This window comes from Marmota flaviventris, chromosome 18 (genome assembly GCF_047511675.1).
Source record: "Marmota flaviventris isolate mMarFla1 chromosome 18, mMarFla1.hap1, whole genome shotgun sequence".
NCBI lineage: Eukaryota > Metazoa > Chordata > Mammalia > Rodentia > Sciuridae > Marmota > Marmota flaviventris.
Window position 1 is genome coordinate 13,133,897 of NC_092515.1, and position 20,814 is coordinate 13,154,710.

General features: G+C 43.9%; 1 protein-coding gene across 2 annotated transcripts; it reads right to left on the minus strand.

Annotated features, from left to right (window-relative positions):
- Window positions 1–13,865: 13,865 nt before the first annotated feature.
- LOC139702638 (cytochrome P450 2A13-like) lies at window positions 13,866–20,172 on the minus strand. Of its 2 annotated transcripts, XM_071604125.1 has the most exons (9): window positions 19,993–20,172; window positions 19,559–19,721; window positions 18,694–18,843; window positions 18,317–18,477; window positions 17,094–17,270; window positions 15,971–16,112; window positions 15,352–15,539; window positions 14,601–14,742; window positions 13,866–14,047 (listed from the first exon to the last, which is right to left on the minus strand). In XM_071604125.1, exons 1-9 carry the CDS (start codon window positions 20,170–20,172, stop codon window positions 13,866–13,868), a joined length of 1,485 nt encoding a protein of 494 aa, XP_071460226.1. The 2 variants fall into 2 exon arrangements, with proteins under 2 accessions (XP_071460226.1, XP_071460227.1); XM_071604126.1 differs by lacking the exon at window positions 19,559–19,721 and having other exon boundaries at window positions 19,971–20,172.
- Between the last annotated feature and the right edge of the window lie 642 nt (window positions 20,173–20,814).

Genomic DNA, 20,814 nt, shown 5'->3' on the forward strand with positions numbered 1-20,814 from the left:
CTTCAAACTATACTACAGAGCAATAGTAACAAAAACAGCATGGTACTGGTACCAAAACAGGTGGGTGGACCAATGGTACAGAATAGAGGACACAGAGACCAATCCACCAAATTACAACTATCTTATATTTGATAAAGGGGCTAAAAGCATGCAATGGAGGAAGGATAGCATCTTCAACAAATGGTGCTGGGAAAACTGGAAATCCATATGCAACAAAATGAAACTGAATCCCTTTCTCTCGCCATGCACAAAAGTTAACTCAAAATGGATCAAGGAGCTTGATATAAAATCAGAGACACTGCGTCTGATCGAAGAAAAAGTTGGCTCCGATCTATATATTGTGGGGTCGGGCTCCAAAATCCTTAATAGGACACCCATAGCACAAGAGTTAATAACTAGAATCAACAAATGGGACTTACTCAAAGTAAAAAGATTTTTCTCAGCAAGAGAAACAATAAGAGAGGTAAATAGGGAGCCTACATCCTGGGAACAAATCTTTACTCCTCACACTTCAGATAGAGCCCTAATATCCAGAGTATACAAAGAACACAAAAAAATTAAACAATAAGAAAACAAATAACCCTATCAACAAATGGGCCAAGGACCTGAACAGACACTTCTCAGAAGAGGACATACAATCAATCAACAAGTACATGAAAAAATGCTCACCATCTCTAGCAGTTAGAGAAATGCAAATCAAAACCACCCTAAGGTACCATCCCACTCCAGTAAGATTGGCAGCCATTATGAAGTCAAACAACAACAAGTGCTGGCGAGGATGTGGGGAAAAGGGTACACTTATACATTGCTGGTGGGACTGCAAATTGGTGCAGCCAATTTGGAAAGCAGTATGGAGATTCCTGGGAAAGCTGGGAATGGAACCTCCATTTGACCCAGCTATTCCCCTTCTCGGTCTATTCCCTAAAGACCTAAAAAGAGCATACTACAGGGACACTGCTATATCGATGTTCGTAGCAGCACAATTCACAATAGCTAGACTGTGGAACCAACCTAGATGCCCTTCAATAGATGAATGGATAAAAAAAATGTGGCATCTATACACAATGGAGTACTACTCTGCATTAAAAAATGACAAAATCATGGAATTTGCAGGGAAATGGATGGCATTAGAGCAGATTATGCTCAGTGAAGCTAGCCAATCCCTAAAAAACAAATGCCAAATGTGTTCTATGATATAAGGAGAGCAACTAAGAACAGAGTAGGGAGGAAGAGCATGAGAAGAAGATTAACATTAAACAGGGACAATAGGTGGGAGGAAAAGGGAGAGAGAAGGGTAATTGCTTGGAAATGGAAGGAGACCCTCATGGTTATACAAAATTACATACAAGAGGAAGTGAGGGGAAAGGGAAAAAACAAGGAGGAGAAATGAATTACAGTAGATGGGGTAGAGAGAGAAGATGGGAGGGGAGGGGAGGGGAGGAGGATAGTAGAGGATAGGAAAGGCAGCAGAATACAACAGACACTAGTATGGCAATATGTAAAACAGTGGATGTGTAACCGATGTGATTCTGCAATCTGTATACGGGGTAAAAATGGGAGTTCATAACCCACTTGAATCAAATGTGTGAAATATGATATGTCAAGAACTATGTAATGTTTTGAACAACCAACAATAAAAATTTTTTAAAAAAGGGTATTAGTCAACATGTCTTTGCTACTCAAGATGATACTAAATAATAACAGTCAAAGGCTGGTTGTATGGATTTATCTTTGCTGGAATGTGTGTGTGTTTGTGTGTGTGTGTGTGTGTGTGTGTGTAAACACTTAGACATTTCTAACTTCAAATCCCAGCATACCAGTTCCTTGCATTTCAACCTTGAAGTTTCTTTAATCCACAGTCAATCACTTTCCTAAGGGCCTTGCTTCCCAATTCCTGTGCCTCTTCCCTGCCTTCTCAGATTGGATCCAGTGAGGATCACAAGTGCTGGAGCTTGCTGGAGCCCCATTCTGGAGCTTGGCCAAGCCTCTAGATCACTGCCAAGCTTGGCCACTTGACCTCTGTAACCTGCACCACATCTTGCTCCTGTATGCACGCCAGGACAATGGGGACTGGCTCACACTGTTCCTGAGAGGGGAAAGTCAGCCTTTGACATGATCTTCTTCAGGTGTCTATGTAAACTGCACCCTGTTCACAAACTTGGCCGGTGTTGGACAGCCATGGTCATCTCCAGCAGAGGCAACTATAAATTTCCTATCTGAAAAAATTTGCTTGGCACCCCCATAGTCCCAAGATGAGAACTTCATCTCTCTCTCTCTCTCTCTCTCTCTCTCTCTCTCTCTCTCTCTCTCTCTCTCTCTCTCTCTCTCTCTCTCTCTCTCTCTCTCTCTCTCTCTCTCTCTCTCTCTCTCTCTCTCTCCTGAACAAATTTGTGGGTCAGAAGGATCTGGCAGATGGCTGTGGATCACATCCCAAGGTTAGTGGGATTCTCTAGCTTTTACTAGGATATGATCTGTCCTTAGAAGATTCAGATTTTTTGAAAAGCTGTTGTCTTCTGAAAAAAAAAATGACTAAAGAAACCATGAAGGAAGGAAGAGGTTTCATTGACTAGTGACATACAATCGCCATCTTCATAATATCCACGTTACTGTGAAGAGTGTGAACACGTTTAACCTAAGAACCACCTGTAGGTGCTGCTTGTTTGTAAGCAGGCCTGCTTGCCCTTGAGGTCAGGAATAAACAGGGTCAGCCAAACTTAAAACTCACAGAAGTTTGTGCCTATAAAAGTTATAATGCAGGGTTTCAAGTGTCATGTGGAACTCCTCTTGCTTCTTTTACACCTGAAACCATACACTGTGCCACAAGTATAAAATTGATAAAGTGGCATTAGTTACTATGTTTTAGGTTGGAATTTTATTTTAGTTAATATTTTCAGGAACTATGAAGCCATATAAAACCCATCTACTTTCATGCTCTGAAATCCTACTTACTGAAAGCAAAGAGGTTAGAGAGAAGGAGTATTAAATTAAGGAGGATTATTTTCAGTATGGTAAATATTGGATCATTTTTTCCACCTCATTAAAAGAGGTCATTTTTATATTGATTAAAGGATGGGAAATGAGAGTTAAGACATGAACTCTATTTAAAACCTTTGATCATGTTATGGATTCTACAATCAATTTCTTAGTTCATGAAATTTCTTAGTTTCCTACCAATAAAATAAACGTGATTACATTTTTTAAAGTCACATGGAAACTTATTGTGACCCAGGGAAAGTCATCTCACTTGTCTCAGCCAAATTACTGCAGCGATAAAACAAGTGTTTGAGACCTGCCTCAGGTTGTTGCAAAGACTGAATGATCTGAACAGGAAAAGCACCCATGAGGCAGTGGGTGGGACCATTTCCAGTGTCAGGAGGTGAAAGACACACACACACACACACACAACTTTAATGCTGGCTCCACCTACCCAGGGACACCCAGTGACAACAAGCAGGAACCTTTCCCTCAGGGCCTTGGTCTCCCACGTGTACAGTGGGAAGCCAGAGTGTGGTCTGCGCTTCTTTTTCATTTTTTGAGGGCTTGTGGACCCTCATGAAAACTTTTCATCGTCCTTCACAGAAAAATGTGGCTCTGCACTGAGTTTTGAATAAAACTTCAGGAAGTTCCAAGACCCCTCGTCAAGCTCTAGCATGGCTTCCAATCATAGACACTTCTTTGTATTTGTCTGTCTAGTTTTAGCTCAGTATCTCTGCCCTTTGTTTCAGTGGTTCATGACAACTTTTGTTCCTTCATGTTTGGAAATCTGATAAAAGTCAGAAATTTTATCCCTAGAAAAATAAGCCTATAGGCACTCTAATAGAGACCACCAATTGTTCCCTGAAATCTGCTTATCTCTTCTTCCACAGCAACAGAAATTCCAGGTTGTCATTGGGCATAGAGCCACCTAGAGTTAAATAATATACATTTCCCAGCCTCATTTACAGGTGAATGTGGCAACATAACTCGGTTCTGGCCAATGGGACTTAGTAGAATGGCCATGTGGCACCCTCTTGGTATCTCTATCAATGACACATGCCTTAACTCCATGACCCCATTTCCTCTATTTCTTATATTTCCTTCTTTCTCCTCTCTCCTACCTCACTCTCCTCTCCTCTTTCTCCTCTCCTTTTCTCTTCTCTTCTCTTCTTTTTTGGCACTAGGGATTGAACCCAGGGATGCTTAACACTTGAGCTACATCCCCAGCCCTTCTTATTTTTTATTTTGAGACAGGATTTTGCCAAGTTGCTTAGGGCCTCACTAAATTGCTGAGGCTGATCTTTAACTTGGAATCCTCCTGCCTCAGCCTCCTGAATCATTGGGATTAGAGGCCTGTCCCACCACACCTGGACCTTTCCTCTTTTCTGACAGCTGGGATGTGTAATCAATGCCTGATGCTCCAGCAGTCATCATGCACCATGATGTGATCCTGAGAGTGGAAAACACACAGTAGAGCAATAAAGTAGAAGAGCCCAACCCTGTGGAGAACCATAATGATCTTGTACTGACAACTGCTGAATGTCTAGAATTTGTAAGAGAATTAAAGTATCTTATTTTTTCAGACTATTTCTGGATTAACCCATCACCCACCATACTCAAAAGTCTATATGTATTTAACATGAAAGAATGATTGACAAATGAATGACCACAGTCAATTTCACCTGAAAAACTAAGAAAGGAGTGGGGGGCACTGTAGAGAAGAATAGTAATAGTAATAGAGGACTTGTGGGGTGCTTAGACTAGGGGAAGAAACACTGAGAGCAGAAGACAGTTTATAATTCCATGAAGCAGTTGTGCAGCACATATATGAAGTCCAGGTGAGGAAGGTGATTGGTGGAAGAAAAGATGAAGAGCAAAGAGACAGGGGTGAGTGAATGGTGTGGGGATGCGGCAGTGCCACTGAGGATTGCAGATAGCTGGCGAATTGAGGAAGAAAGGGGAAGGGATTTTTGTACAATTCCAAGAAGGTGTGCTTGGACCCTCATCTTAGTGAGCTAGCTGCTGTAACAAACAATCCCTCAAGTCACATGCACTCAACACAAGAAGATGCAGTTCTTACTTACATAAGACATGTGCCCATGTTCTTGGTCCTAACTATGAGGGATATCGGGAAATACAACCTCCTAGTCTCTGCCACCTTGACTTTTCTTCTTCTTTTTGCTCCATAATTTCCTCTTACTGTCCTAATAGAAAAACAAATAACTGTTTTGGATTATTATGAATTCATTTTTGAGACAGAGCCCTCATGAATATTTGTAATCAGTGGGTTTTGGTTATAAATTCAAGGAGTCCACAGAACCATTGAATCCTAGTCACAGTCCCTGGGTAAGATTTCCTGGGCAAGAAGAACTTCTCCTCTTTATTCTTCTTTCTCCCATTCTCTCTCCCTCTCCCTCTCCCTTACCCTCTCCCTCTCTCCCTCTCTCCTTTTATGTCTCCCTCTCTCCCTCTCTTTCTCTCTCCAGTACTTAGAATCAGCTTATGGCTTTGAACTTACTGGGTAAGAACTCTAGAATTAGAGTTACACCCCAAGCCTGACAAAAGGAACTTTAATGACATTTCCCATAAAGGAGTCAACCTGAGCCCGAGCTGGTGAAAGTGTCCACTATAAAGAAGTATTGAACAACCAAGTAGACAAAATAACTGTGGTATACAATTTTTGCCAACAGCACTGGCAAAACTGGCCTCTGAACACGGTGATTCTGAATATTAGTTGTTGCTGTACAAAAAGTTACCATAATTATAGCATCTTGAAGCAACACAAACTTATTAGCTCACAGTTCTGGAGGCAGAAAGTTCAGCATGCATTCACTGCATTTTCTGGTTAGGATCCAATGACATTGCAGTCAAGGTGTTGACAGACTGGGCTCTTACCTGTAGAATCTAGGGAGAATTAAACAGAATTCTATACAAACAAAGCTTGTTAAAATAACCCTTAACTTTCTAGTACTCCTCCATGATTAGCCCATGCTCAAGCCCCTTGTCTTGCCATATATTCAAAATTCACTACTCTTTTTGAACTTAGTATATTAGCATCTGGCTCTAACTGCTCCTTTGGGTCTTCTCTTTCCTGAAGAGATTCCCATGCAAAGATAGAAACCATATACTTTGCTCTTGTGAATCTTTCTAATGTTAATTTTATACTTAGGGACAGCTGAAATACCCTGTGAGGTAAAATTTTCCTCCCCTATAGTACTACTAGAAAAATGATACATGGGGCCTCTATATCTTTTTCGTTGAATCTATGATTATTTCACACTAAAAAGAAGAGAAGGAATCTGTAATGTTACCATGTTGACATAGAAATTGAATTCATCCTAAGCACTGTGACTTAAAATTGTTTTCTTTGACGTCTGTCTTCATTCTTGCACTATCTTTCGTTTTCTGTGTTGATTTTCTCAAATTTCTAAAGATGGACACTTAGTGTACTAATTTTTGTATGTTCTTTTCCTCTCCCATGAAACTGTAAGGTACAAATTAATGTCTAAATACAGATTTTCCTTATTCCCATGGAACAAATCAGAAAGAGTGTTTCCTCCCATTTTATCCTTATTTGAAATTTTTTTTGTCTAGTCTATATAGATTTTTATACTAGTTTATATAAATCCACCAAAATTCTTGCTTGTATTTAATTGTGTTAAAGTTATAGATCAATTTGAGGAGAAATGACTTCTTCATTATGTTGAGTCTTTCAATCCATGAACATGGTATGTATCTCCATTTATTTACATAGTAATTGATTTTTTCATCAGTATTTTGTAGTTTTTAGAATACAAGTAGTGTGAAAATGTTGCTACATTTATAATTAAGTATATTTGAGTGACTGTAGTAGTATTATGTTTTAAAGCATTATTTCTTCAGGTTTATTGCTAGTATATAGAAATAATAAAAAATAATTTTCACATGTATGTTAACCTTGCAGATCTCACTTATTAATTCTAGGAGGGTATGTTTGGGTAGATTCTTGGAGATTTTTTTGCATAGACCATTGTTTCATCTGCAAGTAGAGACAGTTTTATTTCTCCCCTTCTAACATGAGTGCCTTTTATTTTATTTTTCCCTTGATTTAATATGTTGGCTAGAATTTCCAGTAATACATTTAACAAAAGTGTTGAAAACAGATCTACTTGCTTGTTCCTAATTTTGCAGGGAAGTCACTCAATCTTTTACAATTAAATATAACATCAGCTGTAGGTTTTTATAGTCTTTATCAAGCTGGAAAAGTTGTCTTCTACTTATAATTTGCTGAGAATTTTTATTATGAATAGGGGTTGAATTTCACCAAATGATTTTCCTGCATATGTTTATTCCATCACATGACTTTTTCTCATTTCATCTGTTTACATGGTGAATTGTCTGGGCTTATTATTTTCAATGAATAGACTATTTTTCAAGTAGTTTTGCTTTCACATAAAAATTGAGTAGAACCTACAGAATCCTTCTTCTCAATTCTCTCTACTCTATTCCACTGAACTTCCTTCTATTTTCCTGGGATTCCCCCTTTTTCCTTAATTGGCTCTAACTTCTGCATATGCTAGAAAACATTTGACCTTTAGTTTTCTGTTTCTGGCTTATTTCATTTTAGCATGATGTTCTCCATTTCATCCATTTACCAGCAAATTACATAATTTCATTCTTCTTCATGACAGAGTAAGACTCCATTGTGTATACATACCACATCTTTATCTATTCATCTGTTGACAAACACCTGAGCTGGTTCCATAACTTAATTCCAATCGACCACAGTGAACCTCTGTGAATTCCACTTGACTGTAATGGATAATATTTTTAGTGTGTTGTTGCATTTGGTTTCTAGTTTATTGTTGAAGATTTTTGTGTCTATTTTCATCAAGATTTTTATATACTATTTTATATTGGCCTATAGTTTCCTTTTTTGATGTGTCCTTATCTGGTTTGCTTCACAAGTAATGCTGGCCTTACAGAATATGTTTGGAAGAATTCCTTCCTATCCTATCTTTTGGGGATAACGTAGGGGCAATTGAAATTAGATGAAATGGTCATCATTGGAATGGGCAAGTATGTTTTGGAAAAGACCCCCAAAGCACAAGGAACAGAAGCAAAAATGGAATTACATTAAACTAAAAGGCTTCTGCACAGCAAAAAAAAAAAACAATCATAGAATACAGAAACAACCTATAGAAAGGGAGAAAGTATTTGCTAACTGTATATTGAACAAAGGGTTGATATTCAGAACATATAAGGAACACCAAAAACTCAATAAAAAATAATAACATAATTAAAAACTGAATAATACATCTAAATAGACAATTCTTTAATTAATACTACAGATTTTTAAAATTATATATATTTTTGTATACTATTTTACACACACACACACAAATGACTAACAGGTACATGAAAAAAATGGTTGACATTACTAACCAGCAGGCAAATGTAAATCAGAACTACAGTGAGATGGCATTTCACCCTAGTAATATTGGCTATTATCAAAAAAGACAACACAACAAGTCCCAGCAAGGATGTGGAGAAAAGTGCACCCCTGCACAGCACTGGTGGGGATGTAAATTAGCACAGCCATTGGGGAAAACAGTATGTAGTTTCCTTTAAAAAATAAAACTATAACCATTATATGATCCAGGAATCCCACTACTGGGTATCTATCCAAAGAAATGAAACCAGTATGTTGAAGAGACATCTGCATTCCTGTATTTATTCAGCCCTATTCACAATATTCAAAAGTGGGGAACACCTAATGTCCACCAACCAATAGATAGGTAAAGAAAATATGGTACATATACATAACGGAGAACTGTCAGCTGCAAAAATCAATGATATCCTGTCATTTGTGACAACATGTGGTGAACTGAAGATTGTTGAGTGAAATAATCCAGACACAGAAAGATGAGAATTATATGATCCTACTCATGTGTGGAATCTACAAAAGCTTATCTCACCAAACTTCAGAATACAATGGTGGTTCCCAGAGGCTGGGGCAACTTGGGGTGAGAACTGGAGAAAGTTTGATCAGTGGTTACTGAGTTACAGCTAGATAAAAGCAAGAAGTTCTGCTGTGCTGTTGTACAGTAGGGTGACTATAGATAACAATAATATATACAGTCCTTTCAAAATGCTAAAAGAAAGGATTCTAAAATTTGTACCTTGATTAAATGATGTTTGAGGAGATAAATGCTTAACCTGATTTATACATTGCTCAATGTACCCAAACATTACATGGTACACCATTAATATTTGTAATATTCATGTTTTGTATAAAAGTTACAAATAAATTTTATAAAGAGCATGTTGTTAGATCACATGGTTGGCATATGCTTGACTTTTAAGAAAATGCCAATCTATCTTCCAAAGTGACTGTACCATTTTTGCATTCTTACTGGTGATGAAGGAGAGTTCCTGGAGCTTCATCTCCTTGCCAGAATTTAAGATTGTCAGGGTTTCAAATGAAGCCCTTCTAATAGGTACACAGTGGTATCTTATCTACCGTGGTGTCTCATTGTGTTGTTTTTTTTTTCTCCCATGGTGCTGGGATTGAACCCTGGGCCTTGTGCATGTGAGACAAACTCTCTACCAGCTAAGCTATAGCCCCAGCCCCCACTGTGGTTTTAGTTTGCGGTTCCCTCATGACGCAGGATGTTGGGCTTCTTTTCATCTGCTCATTTGCTATGCATGCATTCTCTCTGGTGGGATGTCCATTTACATCTTTTCCCCATTTTTTTTCTATTTGTAATCGTGTTGTTTTATTCCTTACCATCAAATTTTAGAAGCTCTTGTATTATTCATATACAGAGTTGAAAGTATGCTTTGCAAATATTTTCTTTCAGTCTTTAGCTTGTAAGTTTTTAAATTTAAGTAAATTGAACATATTTGTTGTTTCTTTCATGGATTATGCATTTGCTATTCTAAGACTTGATCACCAAATCCAGGTCACCTGGATTTTCTAAACATTTCACAGTTTTTCTCCTCGTATTTAGGTCTAGGGTATGCTTAGAGTTAATTTTTGTGAAAATCATAAGCTCTGGGTCTAGATTCATTTTTTCACAGGTGGATGTTCAGTTATTCCAGCATTTTTTTCTTGGAAATACTATGCATGTCCACAGGCCTGCCAGAGTCGTGGAAGCAGCCCAAAATGGAACATCATGGGTTTCAGTGAGGGATGATGGGAAGCTAAATCCCAGCCTCTGACCTCTTTTCCTTGGGAAACGTTCTCCTTAAAGCTGATTCCTCCCCCAGGGTTCCTCTGGGTCTGGAGTTGTCTCTAACTCTTCTCTGAAAGCTCAAGAGAGGCACATCAGAATTTCCCTGTCCTGTATCCACTTTATGACCTTCATTGTGTCCTATCTGTGTGACTTTAAGCAGGTTCCTAAACTTCCTATGAGCCTGTGAACTCATCCTTAACTTGGCGTCATCGAATTGCCTGACAGGCTGGTTTATAGGATTGAATGTGCCATGCATAGGGACGTTATGGGGGTGAAATGTGTGCTCCCAAAAGGTTCAAGTCCTAATCCTCAGGACCCCTGCTATGTGACCTTATTTAAGCATAGGGTCATGGAAGATGTGGTGAAGATGAGGTTACTCTGGAGTAGGGTGGGTTCCTAATCCATGTGACTGGTGTCCTTATAACAAGGTGGCCAGACAGGGACGGCAGTCATGCAGCTAGAAGCCCAGGAACACAAAAAGGAAGCTAGGAAGAGGCGCAGAAAAATTCCCCTTTTGTGTTTCAAATAGCATGACCTGCCAACACCTGGATCTTGACCTGCTAGCTTTCAGAACTGTGAGACAATACATTTCTGTGTTTGAAGCAACCCATTCTGTGTTATTTTGCCTTGGTAGCCCTGGGAAGTTAATACAAGGGGCTAAGCACAGGCTCTGGCACAACCTAGGCAGTTGTCACCATGGCAAGAACAGGTGTGTGTGTGTGTGTGTGTGTGTGTGTGTGTGTGTGTGTATTCATGCATGTATGTGGCTTTACTCTTGGAACTCTGGGCTTGTTGGAAAGATTGGTGGAAATAAAGGTACTCACAAAACATCACCCCCATCTCATCCATCTATCCCTACAACCATTTAGGGTTTTAAGCTCTCCAGAACTGGGCTATCTGTCAACCTGCACATCACTACTGTGAGGAAGGAGAGATGAGAAAGTGCCCCAAGAAGATGGCAGCAAAGCCTGGCCCAGATCCAGGGGTCATGCTCCCACCTCAGTCTCAGCACAGCTGGGGAGTTGGCCGTTCCAGAGCCCCACAGCTGAAAGCATCCTGTTTGAACAAGTGAAAATGGCTGCTGGTGGCACCTCTGGAAATGCCTTGATGAACTCCTGGTTTTGGTTTTGGTTTTCTTACCAGGCATAAGTTTGAGGGTTATGAGAATTAGTACTTGCTCTTTTTCTCTCCTCTCCCCTCTTACAGGGTAAAGACCTACCCGCCACTCTGTCTTCCACCAGAGGTGTGTCTCATTGGCAGAACCCACAAATGGCACCAGCCTCTCATTCCTCTCCTCTTTCTCAATAGGAACATTTAGCTTGGAGGACAGACATTTGCTCCCACTGAGGTGCTTAGAATACATTTCCCAAAAATGTGTGTGGGGCAACTTCTATGAAAATTGTGAGCACCGAGAGTTCCAAGTATCAGTGATCCGAAGATTCTGAGGGGAAATTTCTGGGTAGTTGTCATTCCAAGGTTCTGAATTTTAGACATCACAGTTTTAGGATATGACAGTTTTGTCACTGCACAATTCTAAGATTCCCTGGGCTGGATTTGTGGCTCAGTGGGAGAGCATTTGCCTAACACATGTGAGGCCCTGGTTCGATTCTCGGCACTGCATATAAATAAATAAATAAAGGTCTATTGACAATTAAAAAATATTAAAAAAAGAAAAAAAGATTTAAAAAAGGATTCCCTGAGTCAAGGATTTTAGAAGCTCTTTAAGGAGACATGCAAATGAGAGGATGTGGCTTGATGCTGATGCCGGTTGTTGACCAGCATGTTGGTAACAACAGAGGGGTGTGAGTCTTTGAGTCCATTCTCATTCCCACTCCAGTGAACAGGAAGAGACCATTTATAGAACCCAGGTTGTAAGACATAGATAACAGAAATCGAGAAACATGAGAATCACTTCCTGTTGGAAACTTGCAAAGTCCAAGGGAACAGATTTCTCTTTGGTGGATCTCAATCTTCATTTGTTAAAAGGAGGTGTGTGCGTGTGTGTGTGTGTGTGTGTGTGTAACATTTAAGAAATGTGGATATACTCTGGTTTCTCTTCAGATCGTATAAATCTTTCGCCTTTTTAAGAAATGTGGAGATCCTGATGTATACAAATGCTCAGATTATGTATACTCCTCAAGGATCCTCCTTGTTAGGAGACTTGCATTATCTCATCTGACAGCAGGAAGCAGGTGATTCTGAAAATGGGTCTTACAGCTGATCACTGACTCCTCAGAGCACCTCACCTATGGAAACCCATGGCAGAATATGTAATCATATCCTTGTGTTAGGGAACAGACACATGTGAATGAAGGGAACACGAGGTTGAGAGAATAATTCCACCAAATCGGCCTGTTGTGCTGACCCCCATGTGCTTTCTTTTCCAAAAAGAAATTTACCTGCATCCCTGCCTGCTAAAGTAAACAGGTTATGTTGCATTTCTCAGCAAACTCTCTGCTAACTGTAGGAGAAATGCAGGCCCAAAATATTGTTGACAAGAGGAATCCAAGTTACCCTTAAGGTGAAGACTTTTGTGACCAGATCCTGAAACTCTGGGGAATAAAGATAGTTCCTCCTAACCATAAAATCTGTAAGAATGTATGGCAGAGTCCAATTAGAAGTGATCGGCAGGGGCAAAGGTAACATAGAGTTGCCATGGCAGTTGGGACTTGAAAGTCTGATGTTATCTTGCTGTCAGTCAAATGTCAAGGGATGAATCTGGGCTGAACTCTCTAGAAACTTCTTTGGAATCCCCCAAAATACTGGAATGCAGAAGAGGCAAGTTGTCCCTCTCCTCTCTGAGAGGAGCCACTCTCTTCCTTGAGAGTGTCCCCTTTCCCTTTACCTGTCCCTTCAAAAAACTCCTTCATGTTATACTCTGAGCAACATATCTGAAATCTTTCTGAATTGATCACAAGAATTGGGTTTGAAGGTGGGTTATTCACAAGGCCTTGGTTTCTTGAAAGGCCCCAGCTCTGTAACATTTACACATCTGTGCATGAACACACACCTGCTCATGGCTGTACTCAAATCCAAAATTCTGGCCTTCCCTGAAAGAGTTCATCTCCCTCACACACCTCAATGAGAGGCCTGATTCTACTTCCCCAGATGGACTCTGAGTCCGACACACTGGCCTTCTCTGACAGACACACAGATGATGACTGCTGGTTTTCATGTTCTGCATAATTAGGCAGGAGTGTAGATAAATATGTTGTTTTATTCAGGGAAGTGATGATATTTTAAAATCTCCTCCAAAGTCTGGGCACAGATGTTGAAGCATTTGCTAGGCACTTCTGTTCTGTGTTCTGTGTTCACATAGTGACTTAAACTTTCTAAGCCTCAGCCGTGTCACCTTAAAAATGGGCATGAACACTGTTCCCTTTCACGTGGGCTTTTGAGAATTAAGCTGGGAGATCATTAGATGCTTTTAGCACAGAGCTGACAAAGAATGCTTGCTCGAAATAATAGCTGTTATTATTATTACTATTACTATTACGACTGCGACTACCACCACCGCATAGTGTAAGGGTTCCCTGCTCTCAGGGTCCAATGTCCGGCAAAGGCAGTCTGTTGGTCTGTTCTTACTCTTCTCCCTCTTTTATTATCAAACTTCCCTCTTACTTCCACTCTCCCTTCCCCTTAACCCTGCCTCCCCCTTGGCTGGGCCCCAGCTCAGCGGGCCAGGAAGCTCATGGTGTAGGTCTTCGGGATGGTGGCAAAACCCACGTGTTTAGGAGACACGTCTATGTCCTGGGGCGCCTGTGGGGACTTGAGGCAGAAGTTCTGCAAGATGGTGGTGAGGAAGAGAAAGAGCTCCATTCTAGCCAGGCCTTCTCCAAAACAGTACCGCTTTCCTGAAGAGGAGAGGAGGGAGGGGCCGAGGTGAAGACAGCTCTCTGCAGCCTCACCCCAGTACCAGATGCCTGCAGCATTCTCCCAGGGAGTAGGGGCTGCAGCCCTGTGACCCGAGAGACCTTCAGGAAGGGCTCTAATCCTCTCTGAGCCTCCATTTCCCTGGCACATGAGCTGGGGTGATCCATGCCAGCCTGTAGCACTGGGAAGTTTAAGTGCCCCTTACCCCCAAATACATTCTCAAATACGGCTGTATGCTGTCATCTTCTAAGAATCTGAAGATGTTGTTGTGTGTCCTTAAAAGGATTTCTGACTCTCTCTGATCCTTCATCATCACCATTTCTAAATGAGATTTGATCATCCCTTCCCTTTTCCTGGGTGCAGATATATAGGTCCTGGTTGTTACGGGAGTTGCAGCTGGTAGGCTCCAGGGTAGATTTCAAGAGGGACTTTAGAGCTGGAGAAAGATGCTAGGCTACACTTAGAGAGGGAAGCTGGGATGAGCTTCCACTGGTGGTGTGAGCCATGGCCTGGCAGCAGGTGGTGGTCTCTTACCAATGGAAAAAGGCACAAATGCATCACTCTTCTTAAACTGCCCCTTGTCATCCAGGAAGCGCTGGGGGTTGAAATCTTCAGGGTTGGAGAAGAACTTGTTGTCTCTCAGCACAGAGCCCAGCATAGGGAATACTTCTGTGCCCTGAATAAGGGGGGAGGAGGGGTGGATAAGATGGGTTAGAAGAAGAGAGTGTTGAAAGTTCACAGGCACCAAAAAGAGAGTTAGGCTACCCCACCGGAAGAGAAATGGGAGGCGTGGGAACAGGGCTCTTCTGAGAGAGAAGCTTTGGGGGGTATGAAGTGTGAGACAGAAAGTATGGGGGAGTTGGGGGTTCACGCTCTCTAAGGCAGTAAAGTTAAGGGACACAGGGTCTTTGTCTCCTGGGACAGGATGTTGGGGAATGTGGGTTCATCTTTCTCAAGGCTGGAGGTTGGGGGAATTTGGGGAAATATTGGTATTTGTGTCCCTCAAGGCAGGATGTGTGGGGGACATGAGGTTCCTGTCCTGAAGGCAGGAGGTCTAGGGAAATGAGATTTGTGTCTTTTGAGACAGCGAAGTTGGGAGACATAGGGTTGATTCTCCTGAGACAGAAAGACTGTTGCTACTGGAGACACAGGAGTCTATGAATGGCAAGATGCAAGGCACACAGCAGTTGCATGATTCTTTGATGGAGGGTGTGGGATAGGGATTGGAAATCTATTGATGGGGATGGGGTGCTAGGGTCCCAGGGAGTGGCTCAGAGGTCAGCACCTTGGGGAGGAAAAAGTCCCGAAATTTGGTGTCCTTGATGACCCTGCGAGACACGCCCATGGGAATCATGTCTCCAAATCTTTGGATCTCGTGGATCACGGCCTCTGTGTAGGGCATCTTGGCGCGGTCCTCAAACTTGGGCTGCCGGTTCCTGCCAATCACCCGGTCAATCTCCTCATGGAGTTTGGCTGAGGGAAAAGGAAGACGGTATTTAGGTACCTAGTGGCTGGAGAAGAGGCACGACAATCCAAACACGTAAACCTGGGTGAATGGCAAGCACCTCTGTATGACACCCCCTTAGACCATTCAGAACAACCAATGGCCACACACATTGTGGCAGCAGGGTCTTGTTAACTTGATCGTACCAGATGGGAGCTGCAAGTCAGGGGCCCTAGGGAGTGCCTGGGGAGCGGACAGTGGGACTTAGTGGGCTTAGCAGAGGAGCAATTTGCTAACTGGTTCACACACTTCCAATATTTTCATGGCTACTTGGCTGATGCCTATCCACTGAATATCCCCCACCCCTGGCCAAGGACCTGAGAGAGGTGGAGTCAGTGGAGCTGGCTCAGAGGAGTTTGAAGGGTCTATGGCCTCCACTCCCCTGTCCCTGCAGCCTTACCCTCCACCTCTGGGTGCTTCATGAGCATCAGGAAGCCATAGCGCAGGGTCGTGCTCACGGTCTCGGTGCCAGCAAAGAAGAGGTTCACTGTGGTCATCACCAGGTTCTTCATGAAGAACTCTGTGTTGGGGTTATTTTTCTCCTGAAAGGAGAGAGGCCTTCAGGCCAAGTCCCAAAGTCTTCCCTTTGGGGCCCTTCTGAGGTTTTACCTTGGACCATCTCTCTTAGGTCCAGACCTAAGGTGAGAGGAAGGGGGCCTAGATTTGCCGGGCTCTGCCCAGGTTTCAAGCTTTTGAGTAAAATTCTGGCTTTGTCCAAAATGCTCTTCTCATGTACTTTGCCCTGATGGCTATCTATTCTTTCATGACCAGGCCAGTTGTCACTTTTTCAATTACAGGGTATTTAGTGAGACAGGGGTGGAGAGAGACTGAGAAACATGGGTGGAGATGTGAAGATGGAGTGATTCAGGAGCATTAAAGATAGTTTTTCTGAAACAAAGAATTTTAAGCAACAGCATCTGTTCCCCAAAACATAGTGAAGTCTTTAGAGGATCTCCTTCCTAATCCTTTGAACATCAGACTCCATAAATCCCTATCTCCTTGCCGCACAGAAAAGAGAATGACATGCAGTTGGAGGTGAGATCTTTCAATGTCACATAGTAAAGCCAAGTCACCTATCCACATGAGTGTGACTGATGACCAGGTTATAAAACATCAGACAGTTTGGTGGCTGAAAGCATCAGCCACAGAGTCAGAGAGACATTGTTTTGAGCTAGGGTCCACTTTTCTTTGCTATGTGATCTTAGGCAAGTTACTTATACTCTGTGGGCCGCAGTCTCTTCACTTGTAAAATTGGGGTCATAATAAAACATTGTTCAAGAGCTGTTGTAGATGCTAAGTAAGCACTCAAAATAGTGCCTGGCTCATGGCAGCACTGTAGAGGTATGCACACGTTCCTCTGGGCTTACAAGGGCTTGGCAGATGGAATAGTGGTGTTTAATTATGATTGGGACCATGAGGATTATGCAAAGGGAGGCTAATTTGGGCCTCTGTTCTTCTGCCCTCCCTGGCCTTATTTCCCACTGCCTGGCTTTGGACCTCCCCACCCTGGCTGCTGGCTGCACCTCCTTCATGCGGATAAGAAAGGAGTCGATGAAGTGCCGCGGGGAGTTGGGGTCCAGAGTGCGTTGGTTCTGCTCCACCTTCCTGGCCACGAAGTCCTCAAGGCCCTGCAGCTCCTTAAAGGCCTGTTGCTGAGGTCCTGGCAGGTGCTTCATCACCGAGTAGAACATCTCATAGAGCTGGTGGTTGCGGAAAGAGAAAGCAAAGACCAGACAGCTGTCAGTGCGCAGCACCCAGTGGGAGTAGGACCTGTCTCCAGGTGAGAAAGGCGCGGGTTCAGGGCAGCTGAACCCCATGTGTTCAGTATTTGGGTGGGGCTGGAAGGCAGCATAAAGTGTTCCTGTGGGTTAAGTAGGAGGGCAACTGTCTAAGAATTTAGGGGAGATGATTGGAGCATGCATGTAGGTTGCAGATATTCAGGTGAGGTTGTGTTGGGAGACATTTTTGTTGAGATTTTCAGGTGGGACTTTATGGGGGGGCACCTATTAGGTGTTTGGGCATTCAGGCAACCTCAGCTGGAGACAGCTGTGCATATACTTACTGGATTGGGAGCTTCTAACCAGGTGTTCAGACATTAAATGCTGTTATTCAGATGGCAAAGTGAGGGGGTTGACTATTCCCCTCTTTAGGTATCCAATGGGCTGCACAGAGGGACCCCTTTAGGTGTGTGAGTGAGTTGTGTTGGAGGACGCTTATTTGGGTGTTTAGGGAACATTCAGTGCCCAATATTTGGAGTCTTGGTTGTGGTGCCTGACCCAAGTGTTCAGGTAATTCAGTGGGCAGAGTAGGGACCACTTGTGGACTGGCTTGGGACACCATGATAGAGGTGAAACGGTGTTGGTGGCCTGGATTTTGCAGCACCAGGTATTCAGGCACCCAGGAGGGAACTCAAGTGGTCATTTGTCCAGGTATTAAAATATTCAGAAAGGTTGGGTGGGGAGGCTCTGCTAGAGATGAAGGCAAATTGGGCTGGGAACATCTCAGCTGATTGAAGCCATTTGTGTTTCCTGCAGGCTCTGTTGGGGACGTCTGTTGAGGTATACAGGTATTCTTGGAAACCATATATTGGACACTTGTCACTTGTCCTGGATTTGAATGCAGCTGGGGGCTGGTTTTTATCAATGGAGGGGGATGGCAGTTTGGGACACCGGTTGCCCTGTGGGGCTGGGGTTGTGGCAGTTGGCCACTGTGGTGGCAGGGGTGGTGCCCAGCTGGAACAAGTTACCTGCCCGGTGGAGGTAGCTGTGAACTGGAAGCTTCCCAGCATCATGCGCAACAGTGACAAGAACTCTTTGTCCTCATAGTCAAAGCGGTCACCAAAGACAATGGAGCTAATGACATTGGAGACTGTTCGGCTCAGGTAGAAAGTAGGATCTATGAAGGCGCCTGGGGGTGGGGAGAAGGTGGGAGTGATAGACCGGGATTGGAATAGAGCCAAGGGGGCCATCTTAGACCAGTCCCAGAATGTGAGCCAAGGACATTCCCAGCCCCATGCCACAGATGGCGGCCACACACACCCTTTCCCCACCTAAGACCCCATCCAGCGACACAATGAGGGGGATTTCCTTTTCCTTCTGGCCTGCTCCGGTGCCCCGGGCTCACCACAGGTGTCACGGAATGCCTGGATGAGGAAGCCTGCCTCCTCCTGGATGCGCTCCTGTATCCCGCGCTTGCCCACTCCGAAGTCCCGCAGGGTGGTGATGGAGAAGCGCCTCAGCTGCTTGGCGCGCTCCCCATTGCTGAACACTACCCCTAGAGGTGAGTGCAGTGGCGGGAGGAAGTCACTGACAAGGGTGGGGGCCAGCGGGCCACAGAGCACCCCAAAGAATGTGCCCAAAAGGTAGAGGGTTGCACAGAGAGGCAGGGAGCAGGGGACCATAGGCGCCGAGCTGGAGCGCTGAACAAAATGACAGGCACTGATCCAAACTTGGAAAGAGAAAAATCTGGAGAAGAGAAAAGTGGATAAGACAGATGAAGAAATTGGGGATACAGAGACACGAGGGACAGAGGGACAGAGTGAGATTGAGGAAATATAAAGTGTCTAGGCTTCTCAATTGGAAGAGACAAAACACAGGGAGAGAAGAGAAGAGGTCTGGAGAGAGGAGAGACTCTCAGCAGAGGGTGGAGATGGGGATTTTGAAGAGTCACTGTGAGGTTGTGACTGATGAAGAAGAAGGGGGGAGGGAAGGAGAGAAAGAGTCACGGGGAGCACAGAAGCTGAGGTGACAAAATCGAGGAGCCAAGAGATGGATCCATCCAAGGAAAGAAGAGAACAGGGCGACAGGTAGAGAGAAGCAGGGACAGACTGGGACATGGGAGGTTGAAGATAGGCCAGAGTCCAACACAGGGAGAGGCAACAGTGAACAGGGACGCAGAGAAGACCAGACAGAGGCTCTGCACAAGCTCAAGGGCAGCTGACTTGGGGCAGGCTGGGAAAACTGAGGCCACCAGGTGCTGTCCCACTTACCGTAGCCTTTGAAGAGCCAGTCAAAGGTGGCGTTCTCCCCTCGCCCGCTGAACTCCTCAGCCTGATCCACCAGGGCCTCCTTCACTGCATCGTAGCCACACAGCACCACGACCCGGCGAGTCCCCAGGTGGACCGTGAACACAGGGCCATAGCGCTTGCTCAGCTGATGGGGGACGATGGGAGTGGTTAGAGGGCTTGTTCCCTGAATTGGTTCAGTTCCCTCTGTGTCAGAGATTGGGATGTCTTTTCCCCAGTCTGACATCAGATGATCTCAAGGTCTGTCTTTCCTGGCTAGGTCCTGGCTTCCCAACACTCAGAATTCTCCTGTCCTAGGACTGTAGCTCCTCAGGTTCAATCCTCTGCCACAAAGCCCTGATGAAACTGGGAAGTCCCTGTGCCCACCCCATTTCACCCATCTCCCTGGAAGGTGGCACCTTCATGAGGCAGGTGTACATCTGCTCCGTGTCCAGCTGCAGGTAGTTCCCGATGAAGGGCAGTGGAGTGGGTCCGGGAGGCAGCTTCCCCCCGAGCTTCCTCTGTCTCCAGACAGACATCAACACCATTACACTCAGGCAGGCCAGCAAAGCCACCAGCAGCAGCCCTGAGGCCAGCATGGTGGCAGAGAGTAGGACAAACAGGTAGGGAAGGCTGGGATGGTCTATCTTTATACTGCTGAGATCAAAGTCTGGCCTTTGGTCCTGGTTACATAATTGTCTCTTGTCTCCTTCCAGCTACACCCCCCACCATGCACAGAGCTATTTTGGAACACAGCCAGCAAGCAAGGAGGAGGGGGCAGATTAGCAGGGTAGACTTCTGGACTGCATTTGTGACACCTGAGGAGGAAGCACCCCAGGACTAAGGATTGCAGTGGTGTAGGGTCAGTAGATAAATTTGAGAACTGAACACTTTGGGATATTTGCATACCAGAGCTTCTGAGCTTCAGGTGTGGGGTTGCAGAATTACAAGGGTCCTACAGGTGCAAATTTCAAGGTCTCAGAAGGAAAGGATCCCAAGGTCTGGATTTCACTGGAATAAGACAAGATGTGTGGCTGTGGATTTGGGGGTATTTTGGTGAGGAGGGACATAGATTTAAGGGTTCTAGATGTGCATGGCTTGGGGTGAGAAGGCCCCAGAGCTTGGAGTGGAGTTCCTGAGAGGGAATTCCCACAGGATTCTGGAGTGAGCACTTGAGCCCAGCTGTTTACCTGATGGCTGTGTGTGTGTGTGTGTGTGTGTGTGTGTGTGTCATTGGTTCT

Bases quoted from the DNA above. Each gene is read 5' to 3' on its own strand.
- LOC139702638 (XM_071604125.1), bottom strand. From the start codon at position 20,172: ATGCTGGCCTCAGGGCTGCTGCTGGTGGCTTTGCTGGCCTGCCTGAGT. The intron at 17,271-18,316 runs GTAACTTGTTCC...CGCAACCACCAG, and splicing joins CAGCTACCTCCACCGGGCAG to CTCTATGAGATGTTCTACTC. The intron at 14,743-15,351 runs GTGCTGACCTCT...CCCCTTATTCAG, and splicing joins GGGACTTTTTCCTCCCCAAG to GGCACAGAAGTATTCCCTAT.